Source organism: Somniosus microcephalus, chromosome 10, assembly GCF_052327205.1.
Source record: "Somniosus microcephalus isolate GS21.2 chromosome 10, FLI_Smic_1.0, whole genome shotgun sequence".
Classification (NCBI taxonomy): domain Eukaryota; kingdom Metazoa; phylum Chordata; class Chondrichthyes; order Squaliformes; family Somniosidae; genus Somniosus; species Somniosus microcephalus.
The window spans coordinates 147,540,702-147,562,552 of NC_140996.1; the positions used below are offsets into that span (position 1 = coordinate 147,540,702).

The window sequence follows — 21,851 nt, forward strand, 5'->3', positions numbered from 1 at the left end:
AGTTCAATGCCACCGTCACCTTCACTTCCACCGACAGAGACATCCTGCACCTGAGCTTTGGCCGCAGATCTCGGCGAAGCAGGTGGCAGATCTCTGCAATCACCTCCTTTCGGAATCGGAGCCTTTTAACACATCGCGCGGCACTCATGTTTAGGTAGGAGCGCTGCTGGCGGTATAGCCTGACTGGGTAAGGCCTACGTGGCCGACGCCTGTAGCCCCCTCTGCCTCTAGCCAGGGCTGCCCCTCTCACAATGCGTCTGCGAGCCCTACGGACATGGAGCTGCAGCTCCGTGTTGGCACCCCATGCAACCCCCATCAAATCCTGGCAAACACTCAAATTTCCAAAAGGCCACTTGCAGCGCTCTGGCCTGAGTCCAAAAATACCTGAGCTCTTGCTGCTTGAAACCAGTTAGCTATCCTCCTTGTTGTGTCTCCAGAAATGCGTTGCACAAGAGTGTTTTCTGAAAAAAGGCTGGCCTTTATACTGGAGAGCACGTCCCCTTTAATTTGCACCCCCCGGGGCCCGCGCTGGTTGTGTTGCGTTCCTTTTTCCAAACGCTCCGGCCGCCAGCTGCACAATGGGGCGGTCCGACTGAAGTTTGGAATCGGGGCGCACAAAGGGCGTTGCACGAGGATGTGACGTCATTTTCTGCGCGCGCATCCGGGCGGGCGCTAAACTTTGCGCCGGCGCTAACGGGCAACTTAATTTGGGGCGGGGCACAAACTACACGCATAGCGCCCGAAAATCACTTCTCTTAAGGCGCTAACTGCTGGCGCTATCAACTGAAAATCTAGCCCACAGTGTTACAAACAGTAATAGAGAACATTCATCATGGTTGGCCAAAAGGTTCCTGTCCAAAGTACTTTCACATCAGGTCAGAGTTGAGTGTCGCAAGTGGACTATTACTAAAACAGAACAGAATAGTCATTCCACAGGCTCTACATCAAGACCTGCTCAAAAGGATTCATGAGGGACACCTTGGAATTGAAAAATGCAAAAGGAGAGCAAGAGACACCGTTTATTGGCCTGGTATAAATAAGGACATTGAGAACATGATAGGCATATGTGAGACATGTCAGAAACACCAAAACAAACAAGCAAAGGAACCAATGATAGTAGCTGACTTACCAACAGCACCATGGCAAAAGGTTGGTATGGACCTTTTTCATTTGAATGGTAAAGACTATCTAATAGTGATTGACTACTATTCTAACTATCCTGAGGTGGCACTGCTCTCAAGCACATCAGCAGGCAGTGTCATAATGCATGTTAAATCCATCTTCGCCAGATATGGAATTCCCAGGATTGCCATTATCGACAATGGTCCGTGCTTCAACTGTAAGGAGTGGCAACAGTTTGTAGCATAGGTGACAACCCCATAGCTATGTTTAGATTTAGAATTACATTTGTAGACGTGACTGTCCACATGAAATGTGTCAAATTTAATGTTGAGCCTTTTTTTTTAATACATACATTGCTGTACATACCAGCTCTCAGCACAGTTTGACGTGATTCAGTCTCTCAAAGACCAGCTTGAGCAACGTACACGCATTCTCCAAGCAAACATCACATGGCAGCAAGAAGAATTACAAAAAATCCAGGAACAACTGTGCATGGTGGATGACTCAAATTTACAGGTAAGGACTTTCTCAGGTGCCTCGCTATCTTGTTTCAGTTTAAAATGAGGAAGACTGGAAAACTACTACACAAGAGCTCCAAATGACATGTCAGAAACGTGTATTCCTGAATTTCTGAAAGTTGGACCTTGTAACTTCTTGTTCCAGGAATACTAGTTTATTGCTGGAACCTCAGATAAACTGATGTTGTTGTGATTCTGTGGGTAAAGGTCTGTTGGTAGATTTAGTGTGTTGATCAAATCAATCCAAAAGTCACACTCAGGATGTTTATACTGAATTGCCAGAAAAAACACTGGCCACACCTCAGGTTCTACAGATTATAAAACCCTGTATGAAGTTGCAAACTGTGGTGCTATGGTCAGGGAACAAAACTGGCAAGTCATTGATCTATCGTAAAAGATAAAGGCCTAGAAATTCAGTTTGGGCCCGCCAGCTCGCTTGCGCCCAGAAGTTACCGCTGCGCGCGGAGCCACTTGCGCCCGCCGGAAATTCAGTTTCAGCGCCCCAAGTCGAAGCCGGCTGCTATTCAAGGGTGTGGCCGCCCCCGCTTGGGGCGCTGCAACTGAATTTCGGCGCGCTAGGTGCCGCAGCGCCACCCGCTGCGGAGCGGCAGGCTGCGGTACTGCAAGCCTTCCTCCCTCTCTTAAGGGGGAGGTGCCTGCAACAGCGAGATCGCCGCTCGCTAGTGCCGGCAAATGAGCCCGGCACCACGGAGAAGTGCCGGGCTCCCGGAAAACAGCCGGCAATGCCGTGGGGGGGGGGGGGGTGGAGGAGGCCGGGGAAGGAGGTGCGGGCAGGCGGCCACCGAAAAAGCGGCCGGCCGCACCTCCGCCTTAACTCGCCCCACTAAGGCTGCAGGACAGCCCCGTTTTCAGATCGCTTTTTGCGGCCGCTGCGGAAGAGGCGGCCACAACTAAATATGGCGGTCGGGCCGGTAGCGGGGCAGTAGCGGGGCACTGCGCACACCGATGAAGTCATCGGTGGCGGCGCAGCGCTACTGGCTAACGCCGCCATTACCGCAGCGCTGAATATCGGCGCAATCTCAGCAAGTGGCGCAAAAGCCCTCTTTGGGCGAAAACTGGGCGCAAAGCCTACTGAATTTCTAGCCCAAACTGTAACTAAACAAGTCATGGGGATGGGGAAAATTAGACAGCAAGTTTGAAGCACACCAGCAGACCACTCAAAGCATTTATACCACTTGGAGTGCTGCTATAAAGAAGACCCTCTTTTGATCCATAAGTTTTAGCCCTGGTTCAGTGGTAGCGCTCTTGCCCCCAAGCTAGAAAGCTGTGGGTTCAAGCCCCACTTCTGGACTTGAGCACATAATCTAGGTTGACACTTCAGTGCTGTACAGAGGAATGCTGCATTGTCAGAGGTGCCATCTTCCAGATAAATTGTGGCCCCGTCTGCAATCTCAGGCGGATATAAAAGATTCCATGGCACTTTCAAAGAAAAGCGGGAAGGTGTCCTGGCCATCATTAATCCCTCAACCAACACGACTAAAAATAGATTAATTGGTCATTCATCTCATTGATGTTTGTGGGACCTTGCTGTGTGCAAAATTGACTGCTGCATTTGCCTACAACACAATAGTGACTACATTTAAAAAATACTTCATTGGCTGTAAAGCACTTTGGGATATTCTGAGGACTTGAAAGGTGCTATGCAAATGCAAATCTTTTCTTCTTGCATATTCTCAGCTAGTCTCAGGAGCAATGCGAAGTTCTAGACCACCAAACATACTATAGGAGGTGGACATACTACAGGAGGTGGACATACTACAGGAGGTGGACATACTACAGGAGGTGGACACACTACAGGAGGTGGACACACTACAGGAGGTGGACATACTACAGGAGGTGGACATACTGCAGGAGGTGGACATACTACAGGAGGTGGACATTGTTGTATCCGTGTGTTAATGGAGACACGGAATGCAGGAGCTGGTTTAACAGGTGTTTACTGAACAAAGTCTGGAGGTGAACTAAAAGATACAAGACACTATACAGGCTTATATAGCCCGAGTGGCCACTACTGGCATTACAGTACACAGGGGCTCTTAAAGGCACATACACCACAATTCCTCCCCTTTTAGACAACCAGTACATAACATTTTAAGTAATCATTAATTAACATGTTTACAAGAACAATAATCTACACATTTGCTGCAGTTAATCAATTATAAGTCAGTCTCTCTGGAGGCTTCCTGACTCGGTCCGGATAACGCCTCGGTGGTGTAGTAGTTTTCGGTGGTGTAGTAGGTTCTTTTGGCACGGTCGATTCAGCTTGAATGCCAGTGTCTGGTTCATCTGGTTCCAGTATCACCGGATCGGAGGTAGATACTATGGGTATCTCTGCTTCATCATTAGGCGCATAGAGTTGTGGTGTAGGTTATCCCTTTTCGGATGACTATGATCTGGTCAGCATGGCGCCTTATTATGCTTTCACCAATGTCCACGGTATACTTCAGCGGTCCTAGTCGTGCGCAAATAGTTCCAGGCTGCCATTTCTCGGTACGGTAGTCCAGGGCCAAAACTTGTTGACCTATCTGGAAGGTTCTAGTTGGCCTTTCATTCATGCCTTGAAATTGCCGGTTCTCTACGTCCCTTCTGATGTTTGGCTTGATCAAATCCAGCCGGCATCTTAGTCTTCTATTGAAAAACATCATGGCGGGAGTTTGGTTTGTAACCACGTGTTGCATTCCTGTATGCAAACAAGAAGTTATCTACCTTATGCTGTAGATTTATGTCTTCATTACCCATGGCCTTTATGGCCTTCTTGAAGGTCTGGACAAACCTTTTAGCCAATCCATTGGTGGCGGGATGGTATGGGGCGGACGTGTAGTGCTTAACCCCATTGTTTTTTAAGAACTTCCTGAATTCTTCGGACACAAATTGCGGTCCATTATCAGAACAGATCTGTTCAGGCAGCCCATTCCTGGCAAATATGGTCCTTAATACTGTAATGGTTTTTTCCGTGGTGGTGGAGGACATCTTTATTACCTCCAGCCACTTGGAGTGTGCATCAACCGCGATTAAGAACATTGAGTCCATAAATAGACCAGCAAAGTCGATGTGTACCCTTTGCCATGGAGATGAGGGCCACTCCCATGGATGTAGAGGGGCTTGTGGCGGGGCGTTTTGGACCTTCTGGCATCCTAGACAGCCCTTGGTCATTTCTTCGATGTCTCCATCGATACTTGGCCACCACACAAACGCTCTGGCTAGGTTCTTCATTTTCACTCCACCCAGATGCCCCTCATGAAGCTCCTTTAGCACTTTATCCTGGAGCTTGGGTGGAATCACCACTCTGGATCCACACATCAAGGTTCCTCGGCACACTGACAGCTGTTCTCTTCTTTGCGAGAATGCTGGCAACAGTGGTTCGCCATGTGCTTCGACAGCTTTCTTAATTCGGTGAGGTAATCAGCGTTACTTTCATTCTTGTGCTGATTCCTCCTGAAGAATTTGAATTGTTCCGCTATCAGCAGCAGTGTTGGGTTTAAGTGCTCCTGTAGGGTATCAACAATCTCTTTAAAATTCTTGTCCATCGGTTTGGCTGGAGTGATTAAGTTTCGTAACAGCCCGTATGTCCTTGCGCCCATTAGATTTAGAAGTACCGATGCCTTTTTATCATCCTCTATTTCATTCGCTGTGCAATATACCTCCGCTCTTTCCACATATGTGGTCCAATCCTCTACATCACTATCGAAAGCAGTAATATTGCCAGTCTTAGGCATCCTGAAAAAAAATGGCGCCTCCCGCGCTTTCCTTTCTTCCCTGTCGAGAAAAAATGGCGCCTCCCGCGCTTTCCCGCCGCTGCTGACAACGCTGTTCTCCGCGGTTTTTATTTATACAGATATTTTTAATAGTTGGAGACTCGTTCCCGCCGGACTCTCTGGGACTTTTCCCTCCCTCTGCTTGGTCCGAACGCTGACCTGCTTTGCAGCGCTGGCCATCTCCCGAGTGCTCCACCCTCCGTCTCTGTTTGCCTCCGCCTTCGCTGCTCGGCCCCACTGCAGAGCCAGCCGATCGAGCCCCAGCCCGCCGCCCAGGAAGGATTATTGCAGTACCTGCCACCAGCCCGGCTAGCTGGTGAAACCAGAGTTTTTTCTTTTTTTTTTCTTCGACCTTCGTCTGAGGAATCGATCTCCTTGAGGTGCTGCCGAATTGCAGGTAAGTCCATTTCCAATTCGTCGCCACTGTTGTATCTGTGTGTTAATGGAGACACGGAATGCAGGAGCTGGTTTAACAGGTGTTTACTGAACAAAGTCTGGAGGTGAACTAAAAGATACAAGACACTATACAGGCTTATATAGCCCGAGTGGCCACTACCGGCATTACAGTACACAGGGGCTCTTAAAGGCACATACACCACAGACATACTACAAGAGGTGGACATACTACAGGAGGTGGACATACTGCAGGAGGTGGACATACTGCAGGAGGTGGACATACTACAGGAGGTGGACATACTACAGGAGGTGGACATACTACAGGAGGTGGACATACTACAGGAGGTGGACATACTACAGGAGGTGGACATACTGCAGGAGGTGGACACACTGCAGGAGGTGGACATACTACAGGAGGTGGACACACTACAGGAGGTGGACACACTACAGGAGGTGGACATACTACAGGAGGTGGACATACTGCAGGAGGTGGACACACTGCAGGAGGTGGACATACTGCAGGAGGTGGACACACTACAGGAGGTGGACACACTGCAGGAGGTGGACATACTGCAGGAGGTGGACACACTGCAGGAGGTGGACACACTACAGGAGGTGGACACACTACAGGAGGTGGACACACTACAGGAGGTGGACACACTACAGGAGGTGGACATACTGCAGGAGGTGGACACACTACAGGAGGTGGACACACTACAGGAGGTGGACATACTACAGGAGGTGGACATACTACAGGAGGTGGACATACTACAGGAGGTGGACATACTACAGGAGGTGGACATACTACAGGAGGTGGACATACTACAGGAGGTGGACACACTACAGGAGGTGGACATACTACAGGAGGTGGACACACTACAGGAGGTGGACATACTGCAGGAGGTGGACACACTGCAGGAGGTGGACACACTGCAGGAGGTGGACACACTGCAGGAGGTGGACACACTACAGGAGGTGGACACACTACAGTAGGTGGACACACTACAGGAGGTGGACACACTACAGGAGGTGGACATACTACAGGAGGTGGACATACTGCAGGAGGTGGACATACTGCAGGAGGTGGACATACTGCAGGAGGTGGACATACTGCAGGAGGTGGACACACTACAGGAGGTGGACACACTACAGGAGGCGGACACACTGCAGGAGGCGGACACACTGCAGGAGGCGGACATACTGCAGGAGGTGGACATACTGCAGGAGGTGGACACACTACAGGAGGTGGACACACTACAGGAGGTGGACACACTACAGGAGGTGGACACACTACAGGAGGTGGACGTACTACAGGAGGTGGACATAATACAGGAGGTGGACATACTACAGGAGGTGGACACACTACAGGAGGTGGACACACTACAGGAGGTGGACGTACTACAGGAGGTGGACACACTACAGGAGGTGGACATACTACAGGAGGTGGACATACTACAGGAAGTGGACACACTACAGGAGATGGACTTACTACAGGAGGTGGACATAGCAATTTCGTTCCTCATTGATTCCGGTGTGCCTTTGACCAGTTCCTATGAGAATCAAAGAAGTCTGCCTTCATTCCAATGCTGTGTATAAATAAATATGATGTCCTTCCACTCCCTTAATCTTTTATATTTAGTGATATAATAGAAATAAAGAACTTGCATTTATAGTGCTGTTCACATCCTCAGGACATCCCAAAGTGCTGCACAGCTAATGAATTTGTTTTGAAGTGTTGTTATATTGGCAAACGCAGCAGTTAATTTACACAACAAGGTCCCACGAACAGCATTAAGATAAATAACCATTTGATTTTTTTGTGATGAAGAATAAATGTCAGTCAGGACACTGGAAAAACTCTCCTTCAAACAGTGCCATGGGACTTTTTACATCCACCTGAACAGACAAACAGGCCCTTGGTTCAACAACTCATCCAAAAGACAACATTGCCAACAGTGTAGCACTCCCTCAGTACTATATTGAAGTGTAGGACTAGACTATGAGCTCAAGACTTGTAGTGGGGCTTTAACACATGGATTTCTGACTCAGAGACTACCACAAAATCAAGCTGACATTATAGTAGGAAAAGACCTCAGTGGAAGCCACAGGGCCATATTGTTTATAAATATCCATTTTATAACATTGACAAAGATTCTGGTGGGTGTTTAGAACTTGGGCTAGAACTGGCCCTGCCTCGGGTAATGTGTCCTGATCAAATTTTATATTCAAACATTGCATGAGTAGACTCGGTGTCTGCCTGCAGGGAGTTAGTGGGCTCGATTTTGCCAGGCCCGAGGAGGCGGGATTGGAGGCGTATGAGGTGTTAAAATCGCAAAAAATGGCAGGCGGCTCCGATCCCATCTACAGCCCGCCTCTGAGCAATTTTCCCAGAATCGGGGTTTCAGACCCCGTTTCCATCCCGCCTCCAAGAGGCGGGATAGGCCCTTAAGGCCCTTAACAACCAGTTAAGTGCCTCTATAATCCAATTTTGAGAGGCCTTTCTGAATTAGCACTTTACCCCCATGCTGCACGTCTCCTCTGGAACACGCCAGTTAATCCTGGCGGCCTCACAAGTGGATTGCTTACTAACAGCTGCAGCTCCACCATTAAAAAGGAGTTTCAGCAATCATCATTTGCAGGTGGCAGAACTTTGTTGTCTCAGGTCTGGGGGAACTTTTAGCAGGCCTACTCATTGTTGTGGAAGTTTGGAGCCTGACACCCATCTCCAGTGTGACCTCCTGAGAAACCCCTCCCCCCCACCTTGACTGAGCGCTTCCTCAACTGAGGTATATAGCAGAAGAATGGGAACCATTTATTTCCTTTCCTCCTGGACATCAGATTCGGACGAAGACCAGTTGCGGCAGCAGCAGAGCCCTGAACAACAGCAGCACCAACAACAGGAGTGCCAACCTGCTGCTCACCCACCTGAAGCTGCACAGGCAAGAAGGCGCCAGCGCATGGAAGCACGTCGCCACAGGAGATACCCCAAAACAGGGTTTACAGACAGAGGATGAGCTACCTCAACCTGACTGAGCAGCAGTGCCAAAGGAGGCTCAGACTTTCGCGAGAGGTAGTGGGTGACATCTGCGAAATATTGCAGCAAGACCTGGAGCCCAGAGGAGCGGGTGGACACCCCTTACCAGTGACCGTCAAAGTCACCACCGCACTTAACTTTTTTGTTTCAGGCTCATCCTAGGAATCAGCAGCAGACATCAGCGGCGTCTCCCAGGCGGCCGCACACACTTGTATCACACAGGTAACCGATGCCCTCTTTGCCATCGCGTACAATTACATCAACTTCTCCAAGGATCAAGCAAGTGTAAGCGTGCATGCGGTTGGATTCGCTAATCTGGCAGGCTTTCCAAGGCTGCAGGGCGTCGTTGACTGCACACATGTGGCCCTTAAGGCACCCCATCATAATCCAGGTATTTTTGTCAACCGCAAGGGCTTCCACTCCCTCAACGTGCAGCTGGTGTGTGACCACAAGAAGGAAATGTTGCATGTTTGTGCCAAGTACCCTGGCAGTTGCCATGACTCCTTCATCCTGCGCCAGTCTAGTGTGCTTCTGCTCTTCAGTCGGCCAGACCAACTTTTCGGATGGCTACTTGGAGACAAGAGCTATCCCCTGAAGACGTGGCTAATGACGCCATTGAGGAGCCCATCCAACGAAGCTGAGGAGCGCTACAACTCCAGCCACATTTCCACCAGGTCCATAATCGAGCAAACCATTGGCTTGCTGAAGATGTGCTTCAGATGCCTTGATAGATCAGGTGGAGCCCTGCAGTACTCAGCAGCCAGGGTCTCCAGAATGGTTGTGGTTTGCTGTGCACTTCACAACATGGCACAGGATCATGGCTTGCAGATGCCTGAGGAACAAGTGGCTCATCGCATAGCCTCCTCAGATGAGGAGGAGGAAGAGGTGGAGGAGAGCGACAATGAACAGCTTGCGGAGGCACATCAACCAGCGGCAGCAGCACACGAGCATATTGCTGCCCAGGATGCAAGGGACGCACCCATCTTGACCAGATTTGCTTAGCCTAGCGAATCAAACACTTTTGCCTCACATCTTCTTACCAGAGCATCAACAATGGCCAAGAACCTGCGGATTCCTATCACTCTGACCACCATACTGACAATTGCAAGTCGCATTAAGCCCTCAATGTGGAAGTCCCATTTGCGAAATGACACAGGCCACAACTTCAACAGTTTGCCATCAGAATTTTTTATTACAATAATCAACGGATGGCATTTAAAAAATAAACACAACATAACACCCAAGTGACTACCCTTGTGACTACTTGTGCTTTATCTTCCTCTTACACGTGCTCCTACGTGGTGCTTCCCCTGTGGCTTCAGCAGATGTGGAGGCCCCTTGCTCACTTTCTTGCTGCTCCTGCCTCGACACCTTTGGTGGGTGTCCTCTGGGTTTGCGAGCCTGTGAGGGCTCGGCAACAGTCTGCTGCTCCTGCGGCTGTGCAGGGGCTGAGATGCCAATCTCAGTTGGGTGAGGACTCTGGTGGGGGTCTGACCGAGGGCTCTGCAGTGGCATGGTCGTGTAAGCACTTGGAGAGGAGCCCCCCACTTCCTGGTTCTCTGCCACCAACATCCCTCATGGGTCAGCCCCACTTCAGAGCTAGCAAATGGCTTGACAGCACCTTGCTGTACTTCAGGGGGGCCATGAGGACCCGTTTCTGCACTGGAAATCCTACTCCAGATGACTTCCATGAAGGTCTGGTTTCTCTGCTCAATAGCTGACCATCGCTCCTCAAGCAATGTCATTCTATTCTGAACAATGACCATGTTTTCAAGACCCTGGTGACTAAGCTCCTCCATAGCCATAGCCATCCTCTCCTCTACCGTAGCCCTCCTCTCCTCTACGGTAGCCAGCCTTACCATGGAGGTAGCCATCCTTTCCACGAAGGTTGCCATCCTTTCCGTGGTGATGCGTTCATGCGCCAACGCCTCCACAAAGGCCCTGCTCATGTTAGCGATGGACTCCTCCATTCGCTCCACACTCGCAGTGACCCTGGAGACAAAACCTGCCAGAGACTCCTGCACCACTTCCTGGAGTTCCAGCACTGCTTTCCTTCTGGATAGACCCGGAGGCACAGGATCGACATGCAGTGGAGCCGAGCTGGGAGAGTCCTGCGCCCTCCGATGAGGACTCTCCACTGCTGTCTCTGTCTCCACCATCTGCTGATGCTCACTTGTGAGCGATGATACACCAGGTGACAACTCTACTCTATGTCCTGAAGGTCCCACTGAGGTGTGAGTGTCTGCGTTGGTGCTGGGTGCGCTGAATTCTGCTGACGCTGCGCCCTCAGAGGTTGCAGCTTCTTCTGAGGAGTCTGGGCGCTCAGGCTGTTCCTCCTGGACAGTGGGGAGGGGGGCTGTCGATGGTCCTGTGGGGGAGTAAATGAAAGAGTTAGACATGGGAGATAAACGTTGCATGCACATTGAATTGTGCAGATGATCATAAGTCAATCTGTTAGAGTATCAGAATCAATATCAGTCAGTCATGCAATGTCAATGAGAGAGATGAAAAACTATTCTGTCACCAGCTTGCTCTGATGCGCCCGTCTGTCCGTCCCCCACTTGCGCATCCTCCTCCACTCCCACGATCTCCAGGGCCACCTCCTCCACAGTGGTGAGCTGGGCTATTGAGGGTGGCCCTCCTCCTGTCCTCGCCCTCTCCCTCTTATTGTGGGCTTTCTTGTGGAGTTTGAGTGAGAATGAAGGAGTGAGTGTAGAGAATCCATAGCATAGATGCTTAGAAGGACACAAAGATGGAGTGAGGTGGCAAGACCAAGGGCCCTCCCTGTGTGTTGTAAGTTGTTGTCGTAGCATCACAGTGATAGGAAGTGTGAGGGCTGCATATTCGAATAGTTAAGTGAATGTGAACATACAGAGAGAGGGAATGGGTAAGAGTGCAGGGATGTAAGGGTGAAGTGGGATGTGGAGGAGGAGGTTGACAAAGCAGAGTGCTGGTGATGAGAGGCGATGGGATCAGATTGAGGGTCATGGGGATGGAATACTCACTTTTCCTGTGCGGAGAAGGTCATGAAACCTCTTTCGACACTGCAGCCAGGTTCTGCTGCACATTGAAATCGCATTCACCTCCTGTGCCACTTGCAGCCACACAGCTTTGGTCTGTTGTGGAGGCTTTTTCCTCCCTGAGGAAGGAAAGAGCACTTCCTTGTTTGCTCTTGCTCCCTCCACCAGAGCTTAGAGGGAGGCCTCATCGAATCTGGGTGCACACTTTGGTCTGATGCTAGACATAGTAGCAGTAGGAATCCCTCAGAAGTATGATGAGTAAGTTGAAAGGCTGAAAAAGAACCAAGGCTGCTTGCAGGCCTTAAATCCAGCTGCATAGATGACATCATCGGAGGCGAGTTTCAGTATCAAAAGGCTCATTGGGCCAGGGGTTCCCACACGCTGGAAATCAAGTGCCCAATTAGGGCAAAATCGTACCCGGAGGCGGGGTCCTGACACGCCCCCAGCCCGCCCCCAATGAAAAAATCCAGCCCAGTGCCTCCAGTTGTGGCTTTGATATGGAAAAATGATCAGATAATAAAGCAAACAATAAAAACCTAAAGGGGTCAATCTCAACTTGCCTGAAAAATGGACAGCCAGCAATTGGAAATTGAGGAGAAATGGGGCCATCAAATGGATGAACAGCCTACCCACCTGAAATAGTTGGACCCTGATTGCAATTTTCAGGTACACAGCACTGTGCACACTCTGCCCTGTTGTGCCAGGCATTGAGTGACCTAACCAGTGGTCCGAGAAACTGCCCAAAAAACAGCCCAGAAAACCTTCCATTTTTTTTGGTGAGCCAAGGAGCCAAAACTCCCTGGACTCAGCAAAGGTCCCGGCAGACTGGAAAACTGCTAATGTAACACCCTTATTTAAAAAGGGCAGTAGACAGAAGGCTGGAAACTATAGACTGGTTAGCCTAACATCTGTGGTAGGTAAAATTTTGGAGTCCATTATTAAGGAGAAAGTAACAGGACATTTGGATAATCATAATTTAATAGGACAAAGTCAGCATGGTTTTATGAAGGGGAAGTCATGTTTGACAAATTTGCTGGAGTTCTTTGAGGAAGTAACATATAGGGTGGATAAAGGGGAACCAGTGGACGTAGTGTATTTAGACTTCCAAAAGGCATTTGACAAGGTGCCACACAAAAGATTATTGCTTAAGATAAAAAATCACGGGATTGGGGGTAATATTCTGGCATGGATAGAGGATTGGCTATCTAACAGAAGGCAGAGAGTTGGGATAAATGGTTCATTCTCAGACTGGCAATCAGTAACAAGTGGTGTTCCGCAGGGGTCAGTGCTGGATCCCCAACTCTTTACAATCTATATTAACGATTTGGAGGAGGGGACCGAGTGTAACATATCAAAGTTTGCAGATGATACTAAGATGGGAGGGAAAGTAGTGAGTGAGGAGGACATAAAAAACCTGCAAGGGGACATAGACAGGCTAAGTAAGTGGGCAGAGATTTGGCAGATGGAATACAATACTGGAAAGTGTGAGGTTATGCACTTTGGCAGGAAAAATCATAGAGCAAGTTATTACCTTAATGGCAAGAAACTGGAAAGTACTGAAGTACAAAGGGATCTGGGGGTCCTGGTGCACGAAACTCAAAAGGTTAGTATGCAGGTGCACCAAGTGATTAAGAAGGCCAATGGAATGTTGGCTTTCATTGCTAGGGGGATAGAATATAAAAATAGGGAGGTATTGCTTCAGTTGTACAAGGTATTGGTGAGACCGCACCTGGAATACTGCGTACAGTTTTGCTGTCCATACTTAAGAAAGGACATACTTGCTCTCGAGTCAGTACAAAGAAGGTTCACTCGGTTAATCCCGGGGATGGACATATGAGGAGAGGTTGAGTAGATTGGGACTCTACTCATTGGAGTTCAGAAGAATGAGAGGCGATCTTATTGAAACATATAAGATTGTGAAGGGGTTGGATCGGTTGGATGCGGGGAGGATGTTCCAGATGATGGGTGAAACTAGAACTAGGGGGCATAGTCTTAGAATAAGGGGCTGCTCTTTCAAAACTGAGATGAGGAGGAACTACTTCACTCAGAGGGTGGTAGGTCCATGGAATATGCTGCCCCAAAAAGCTGTAGAAGCTACATCATTACATAAATGTAAAACAGAAATAGACAGTTTCCTAGAAGAAAAGGGAATTAAGGGTTACGGGGAGCGGGCAGGAATTTGGACATGAGTCTAGGTTCGGATCGGTCATGGCCCTGTGGGTAGCGGAGCAGGCCCAGGGGCCGTGTAGCCTGATCCTGCTCCTATTTCGTGTGTCTAATTCTGTTAGATTCAAAAGATGGTTCTGTGATAGTAGATTGGCGGGTAGGATCAGATCAGCCATGATCTTATTGAATGGCGGAGCAGGCTCGAGGGGCCGATTGGCCTACTCCTGCTCCTATTTCTTATGTTCTTATGTTCACCCATGGTGGCCTGCCGATCTGGCAGCGGTCCTGTATGGGAGCTGACCGCGTTCCCACCATCCCAGAATACCTGTAGCTCGCCGGCAGCATATTAGTGAGAATTGGGCTTCAAAATGGATCGGGCCTCATGGCAGCACCAACAGGTGGGCGGAGTGGTCGCGCTGCCCATTTCATGTCTGCTTTGGCTGCCACTTGAAAATTGCCTTAAAGTGTTTTTTCAAAGAGCCTTTTTTTCTGCATTTTCATACCTTAGGTGTTTCTGGATGACTATTTACTGGATGATGGCCACATGCCAAACTACAGGACATTGTTATAGAGAAATTTAGCCTTGATAGGAATATACATCCCAGTCTGTGATTACGTTTCAGGGCTCTGTACATTGGTACATTGTGTAAAGTATGCGCATATACTTGATACAAAAAGGAAGAGACAGCTTGGAAGGGTTTAACTTAGGTCTTTACTTCATACCCACAGGCGGGAACTGAGGGGAGATCAGTACCCGCAGTACTATTTATACCCCTATGGCCAGGAGTGGTACTACGGTATCACTACGCCCTACAAAGTAGTGCTGCCCTGGCCATAGGGTTAAAGTAGCATACATATTACATACACAACATTCCTCCCCTTTTAATTAAAACGTACCCGTGCAATTAAGTCAACAGATGCACCATAACTAGGGCTAATAACATTTGGTAACACAACATACATAACATATTTACATCAGAGTTGTCTACCTATATATATATAAAAAGAAACATGTTATAGATTCAGTCTCTGAGGAGGCCTCCTGTCTCGACTAGGATAACGTCTTTCTCTAGTCGGTCTCGGTGTAGGCGGCGGTACTTCCGTCACCACTTCATCGCTGGAGTCGTCGGTGTCTGATGGCACATCCTGTGCCGTGGAGCTCACTGGAGTGCTGAACTCCTCGCCATCCTGAGACTTCTGTAGCGACGAGCTGGGCTGTGATTCCGCTGGAACAATGTGCTGAGACGTTTGAGGTAGTGAATCAGTTGGGTTTCTGGACTCCACAAGTTGATCAGCATGTCGTTTGATTATGCCGTCCCCAGTATCCACTGTGTACATCAAAGGTCCCTGGCGGGCCTTTATCGTACCAGACCGCCACTTTTCATTTCTATAATCACGGGCCAACACTTGCTGCCCCACCTCGAAGCTCCGTGTCTGTCTGTCAGGAGCCCTACGAAATACTCGGTTTTCCACATCTCTCCGGATGTTTGGTCTGAGCAATTCGAGGCGAGACCTTAACCTTCTATTAAAGAACATGACGGCGGGGGCCTGGTTGGTCACCGTATGTGCAGCATTACGGTACGCGAATAGGAAATTGTCCACCTTGTGTTGTAGTGGCAACCTTTCCTCCCCCATCGCCTTGATGGCCTTTTTAAAAGTCTGTACAAATCGCTCTGCCAGCCCATTTGTAGCCGGATGATATGGTGCGGACGTATAATGTCGCACTCCATTCCTTTTTAGGAATGCTTGAAATTCTTCTGCCACAAATTGTGGCCCATTGTCCGAACAGACTTGCTCGGGCACCCCGTTTCGGGCAAAAATGGTCCTTATGGCTGCGACCGTCTTTTCGGCTGTCGTTGATGACATCTTTATGACCTCCGGCCATTTTGAGTGGGCATCCACTACAATAAGGAACATCGCATCCATGAAGGGCCCAGCGAAGTCCACGTGGATCCTTTGCCACGGCGTTGAGGGCCACTCCCACGGATGTAGTGGGGCTTGGGGTGGTACGTTCTGTACCATCTGGCACCCTTGGCATGCTTTTGCTACTTCCTCGATGTCCCTGTCAATGCCGGGCCACCAGACGTAGGCTCTGGCGAGGCTTTTCATTTTGACACCCCCCAGATGACCTTTGTGTAAGTCCCGCAACACTTTATGTTGTAATTTTTGAGGGACCACCACCCTGGCTCCGCACATCAATGTGCCCCGGCATACGGACAACTGGTCCTTCCTTGCCGAAAACGCCGGCAATGATGCGTCACCCTGCGCCGGCCAGCCTTTCACGGTCAATTCGTAAACCCTTGCCAGTGTCGGGTCATTCTGTGTTTCCCGCTCGATACATTGGCTGGTGATGGGCAAGTGTTCCATAACCGCCGTATGATATATTTCCACGGGGTCCTGTACTATCTCTTCGATCTCTGCAGGCAATGGTAGCCGCGACAGGCCATCCGCATTGCCATGCTGTTTGGTACCCTTATATTCGATAAGGTACTGGTGTGCTCCTAAGAACAGTGACCATCTCTGTAGCCTTTGGGCCGTCATCAGGGGCACCCCTTTTGTTGGATTAAATATGGACACCAACGGTTGATGATCCGTCAGTAGTGTGAAACGTTGCCCATGTAGATAGTGGTGGAATTTTTTTACACCCCACACCAGACTGAGGGCCTCCCTGTCGATTTGCGCATAGTTTCTTTCGGCTGTAGTTAACGACCTTGAGGCAAATGCTATTGGCCTCTCCGTCCCATTGGGAAATTTGTGTGACAACACTGCCCCTATACCATACGGGGAGGCGTCACATGCCAACCTCATTGGCATTTTTGGGTCAAAGTGTGCGAGCACTTCCTTTGATGTAATGAGTTGTTTACCCTTTTTAAAAGCAGCCTCACACGCTTCGTCCCAATTCCAGGAGACTCCCTTTTGCAGCAATGAATTTAGTGGATGTAAAATGGACGATAAGTTCGGGAGGAACTTATGGTAATAGTTTATAAGGCCTAAGAATGATCGTAACTGAGATACATTCTCAGGGGGCGGGGCCTTCACTACTGCCTTGATCTTTTCTGGGGACTTATGCAGGCCTTCCTTATCTATAATGTGACCACAGTATGAGATACGTTCCTGGAAAAACTCACATTTCTGATTGTTCGCCCTGAGTCCGTATTGTTGCAACCGCAGAAGTACTCGCTCCAGGTTAGCGAGGTGGTCGTTATCCGTTTGTCCTGTCACCAGGATGTCATCCAGGTAGCACTGCGTTCCTGGAATGCCCTGTAGGACCTGTTCCATGGTCCTCTGCCATATGGCTGGGGCGGACGCCACACCAAATACCAGGCAATTGTACTGGTACAATCCCTTGTGGGTGTTAATCGTTAGGAGCTTTTTCGAGTCCTGCTCCACCTCCATCTGTAAATAAGCTTGACAAAGGTCAATCTTCGTAAAGTGTCTACCCCCAGCTAACGATGCGAATATGTCCTCTATCCGCGGCAGCGGATACTGTACCGTGTGCAGGACTGGGTTAATAGTTATTTTAAAATCCCCGCAAATGCGAACCTTCTTTGGTTCCCCCGGCGTGTTATTTGCAGATTTCTTTATAACTGGGACGATGGGCGTGGCCCACTCGCTCCACTCAATCTTTGTAAGGACACCTGCACTCTCTAAGGCATCCAGTTCTGCTTCCACAGCTGGCCGGATGGCGTAAGGCACCGGTCTGGCCTTACAAAACTTGGGGTTTGCGTCTTGAGCAATAGTTATTTTTGCTCTAATGTCCTTTAAGGTCCCCAGCCCTTGTTGGAACACCTCTGGCGTTTTTGCCAATAGTTTCGACAGCCTGCTTGTAATGGTTGTATCATCCTTGGTGGTCTCTACTTTTATCTCGTGTATCGACTTCCAGTCGAAATGGATTTTTCTTATCCATTCCCTACCCAAAAGTGGTGGTCCGCCGTTTGGTAGGACGTATAAATAAAGTCCTGGCACTTTTCTGCCATTGTATTTAACTGTTACTTGCATTTTTCCCTTCGGGTAAACTTTTTGTCCCGTATATGTTTTTAATTTGATTTCGGTATCCTTTAAGGGAATGCGTTTGAACAGCCTGTTATAATCTTGTTCATTAATTACTGATAGGGCTGAACCCGTGTCCAGCTCCATATTAACTTCGACGCCTGCTACCTTCATTTTAACCCACATTGTGCTGTGGTCCTCCGTTTTGTCTACACCATATAACTTGAGACATCCCAGACCTTTAGGCTCTGCTTTTGTGCCTTCCTGTGACTCGTCTGAGCTACTGTCAGATATCTTATGTATTTTTCTCCTTGCCTTGGTACTGCTCGGATTGCCCCCACTATTGGGTTTCGTACCCGACCGACAAACTTTCGCTATATGCCCCTTTTTCCCACACTGCCGGCATATTTTATCACGAAACCAACAATTACTTTGGTCGTGGGTGGTTTTGCCACAATGGTAGCATTTACCTTTGTGAAATGTCACCTCATGGGTGTCATAGCCGGTTGTATTTTGTCGTATTTGGGCAGCACCCTGTGCTGCTGCTTCATGTGCCAATGCTATTTCTATCGCCTGATCTAGGCTGAGCTGTTTCTTGGCCAGCAACCGTTTTCGTGTACTCTCATTTAACATGCCACAGACAAATCTGTCTCTGATCGCTTCTGCCAAAAAGGCTCCAAACTGGCAATGTTTGGACAACCGTCTGAGCTCAGCCAAATAGGCTGCCTGCGACTCATCATTCCTTTGGTCGCGTCTGTAAAAGCGGTACCTTTCCACTATAAATGGTGGCTTAGGGTTTAAATGTTCCTTTAACGTATCAACAATTTGGGCATACGTTTTGTCTGCTGGCTTTTCTGGAGTAAGAAGATTCCTCAGCAGACCGTATGTTTTTGCCCCCATAGAATTTAATAAGGTTGCTGCCTTTTCGTCATCTTTCACCTTGTTCACTATGCAATAAAGTTCATGCCTTTCTACATATGCGTCCCAATCTTCTATGTCGGCAACAAATTCTGACAACCGAGCTGCTTTAGCCATTTTTAAAACTACTGAAGAGGTTTTCCCGCCTTTTTCCACTAGATGGCGCTGTTATTTTTTTTTCTAAGAGAAAAACTTTCCCCCTTTTGTCCACTAGATGGCGCTGTTCATTTTAAACTGCTGAAGAGAAAAACTTTTCCCCTTTGTCCACTAGATGGCGCTTTTCCCGCCTTTTCTCCCTCTGCTGTCAACGACGTCTCTCCAGGTTCGTTATTTTTTTTTCTTGCAGCTCCCGTTATTGCCACCGCCGCTATTACAACGACCTTCCCCTCTCGTGGCCCGCTAGTCCTCGTGGCTCCGTTTGTTCCCCAGATCGCCTGCCCGTTCTGGCCCTTGCAGCTCGCGTTCCCCGGGAAGGATTGCAGTTTACCTGACCCTGGGTGGACTTTTGCCCCGTGGCTGGAACGCCCGTTCAGCCTCTTCTCTCAGCTGCCGCAGCCTCCGCTGGAACCTCTCTCTCTCGCTCCGTTGCTGCCGCTCCTCCTGAACTGGGTGGCCTCCTTCGGCCGACGCTGGACTCTGCAGGCTGGTAAGAAGCTTCTCTCCCCGTACTGCTACCGATCCTTTGTTGCACCTTGTACTGGTGAGTTCGAACGTTCCTAGTCGCCAGTGTAAAGTATGCGCATATACTTGATACAAAAAGGAAGAGACAGCTTGGAAGGGTTTAACTTAGGTCTTTACTTCATACCCACAGGCGGGAACTGAGGGGAGATCAGTACCCGCAGTACTATTTATACCCCTATGGCCAGGAGTGGTACTACGGTATCACTACGCCCTACAAAGTAGTGCTGCCCTGGCCATAGGGTTAAAGTAGCATACATATTACATACACAACACATTGGGATATTGCTATAAGTGGATTTGTCCAGATTTGGGGGTGAACAGCCAACAAATTTAATAACTGAGAACTAGACAGAAAAGGTCCAATTGCTGCATTTTTAAAGCATTCCATGCATAAGCAAGCAGGCCCATTTGCAGCCCAAGCACGTGTGAGGGTATCTGCCATCGCTCCAGCCACAGTGGATGACTGCCTTACACAAGCCCCACCATGTCATTGCCAATTGAGGAGGCTCCATGTACGAGTGGGTCTGGCCACATCAAAGTCTGCCTCCTGTCCAAAGCCATGCCCATTTCTGGTCTTGGACTGAACAAAAGGTAGCAGCCCTATGTAGATGATGATCCTGGCTACAGTACTCCAGTCCTGCTGAAATCTGACATCACCACAATCCAAAACTAATTTCCATCCACACATTTAAGCCCTGATTTTAACCGGGAGCAGGAATCGGCCAGACCAGGTGGCAAGACAAGTGCCAAATCCCTCCTGACTTCGGCAATTTGAGGCCTGGGTGATTTTAACCCACAGGCCCCATCACATGCTGCCGGTTAGCTGCCCACCTAAAACGGTCGGGAAGCAGCAGTTGGCCGGCAAATGGGAGTGGATATCAGGCAGCAGGAGGTCGCCGGCAAGAAGATAAGTCACTAGGAGGGGGTTTTGGGAGGGTCCTGTTGGAGGGAAGGGGGAAGCCTGTGGCTGGGGAGTCCTCATTGTAGCACTCCTGCCCCTCCTGGCCTCACAAGGAAAGTGTATAAATAAACGTACATGTCTGGACTTGTTCTGGCCCCAGATGCACCTCCGCTGTCTTCACCTGGAGGGAAAGTCAAAATGGCTTCCCCGCTAAGGCCACAGTTAAAATGGCACCAGGGGCCTGATGATGTCATCGGAATCCGATCTGCATATTTAAAGAAGGAACTCGCCGACTTCAGTTGGGTTTCCTTGTGCCTGCTCAACAGATCAGGTTAAAATTGAAGACGGCAGAAGGGCAAAAAGGGCAAAAATCAAAGCATGGTATATCCTGTGTTTCTGGCAAGCATCAGCAGATAAATCAGCCACCTGATTTTAACTGCTCGCCCGATTTTAACTGCTCGCCTGCCCGCCCAGTAGAAACTGGGCGGGTAGGGTTAAAATTGCCTCTTTAGTTAGCCTTTTTATTTAGATAGCTCAGAGAGCTTGCCTGGGAATTAAGTTGTTCTCCAATCTAACAGAAATAGTCAATCAAAATAATACTTGTTCAAGACCAGTGTGCAGTATAAACTACTGGCCCAGATTTAAGTCATCAGTTTGTAGTTGCAAGTAAACCACTAATTTTTCTGTGGTTATCAGAATGAGTGATTTAGTTTTATTTATCTGTTGCTTGTTTTTATTTTGATTTTAAACTTCCCTTTACTTTTCCTCCTCTTTCAATGAAAAACATTATTGTGTTTGGTTGTAATTTATGTAATATATGGTGCTTTTCACTGGGCGGCACTGCAATGATCGTCTGTATTGAATTTAGTTATGTTATTGTAGTTCCCGAATCCAATCATTAGGTGGTAGTATACAGAAACACAACAGAAGGTTTCATTTTTACTGAGCAGGAAGATTTCTCTGTGCACTATGCATTATGAAATTGTAAACCTGTTTAAAACAAACAGGTTTATGATTCGCTTACACATGGTAAACAGGAAATGTTCCATCCAAGAGACTGGAATTTGACCCAACAAAAATGTCATGAAAATTACTATCCAATCTGACTTGTAACGGCAAAAATCAAAGCATGGTATATCCTGTGCTTCTGGCAAGCCTAATTGTTGATCCCTGTAGTGTTGTAGCAACCCAATCACTATAAAATTACTTCAGTCATTTGCCCTAATGGAAGTGCATGGTTTATTTAAACCCTAATGAGTATTCAGCATCTGAGAATCTGTATTTCTTTTAATAATAATGTATATATTTAGCACAGTCTGTTCAAATATT

General features: G+C 48.6%; 1 protein-coding gene across 1 annotated transcript in view; it reads left to right on the plus strand.

Moving 5' to 3' along the window:
• LOC147111741 (neuronal PAS domain-containing protein 2-like) overlaps positions 1-21,851 on the plus strand; it is a 214,086-nt gene that overhangs the window by 160,173 nt on the left and 32,062 nt on the right. The window contains exon 16 of the mRNA XM_085998936.1: positions 1,492-1,638. Within this exon, the coding sequence (XP_085855062.1) occupies positions 1,492-1,638 (147 nt within the window). The remainder of the gene's footprint in view (positions 1-1,491; positions 1,639-21,851) is intronic.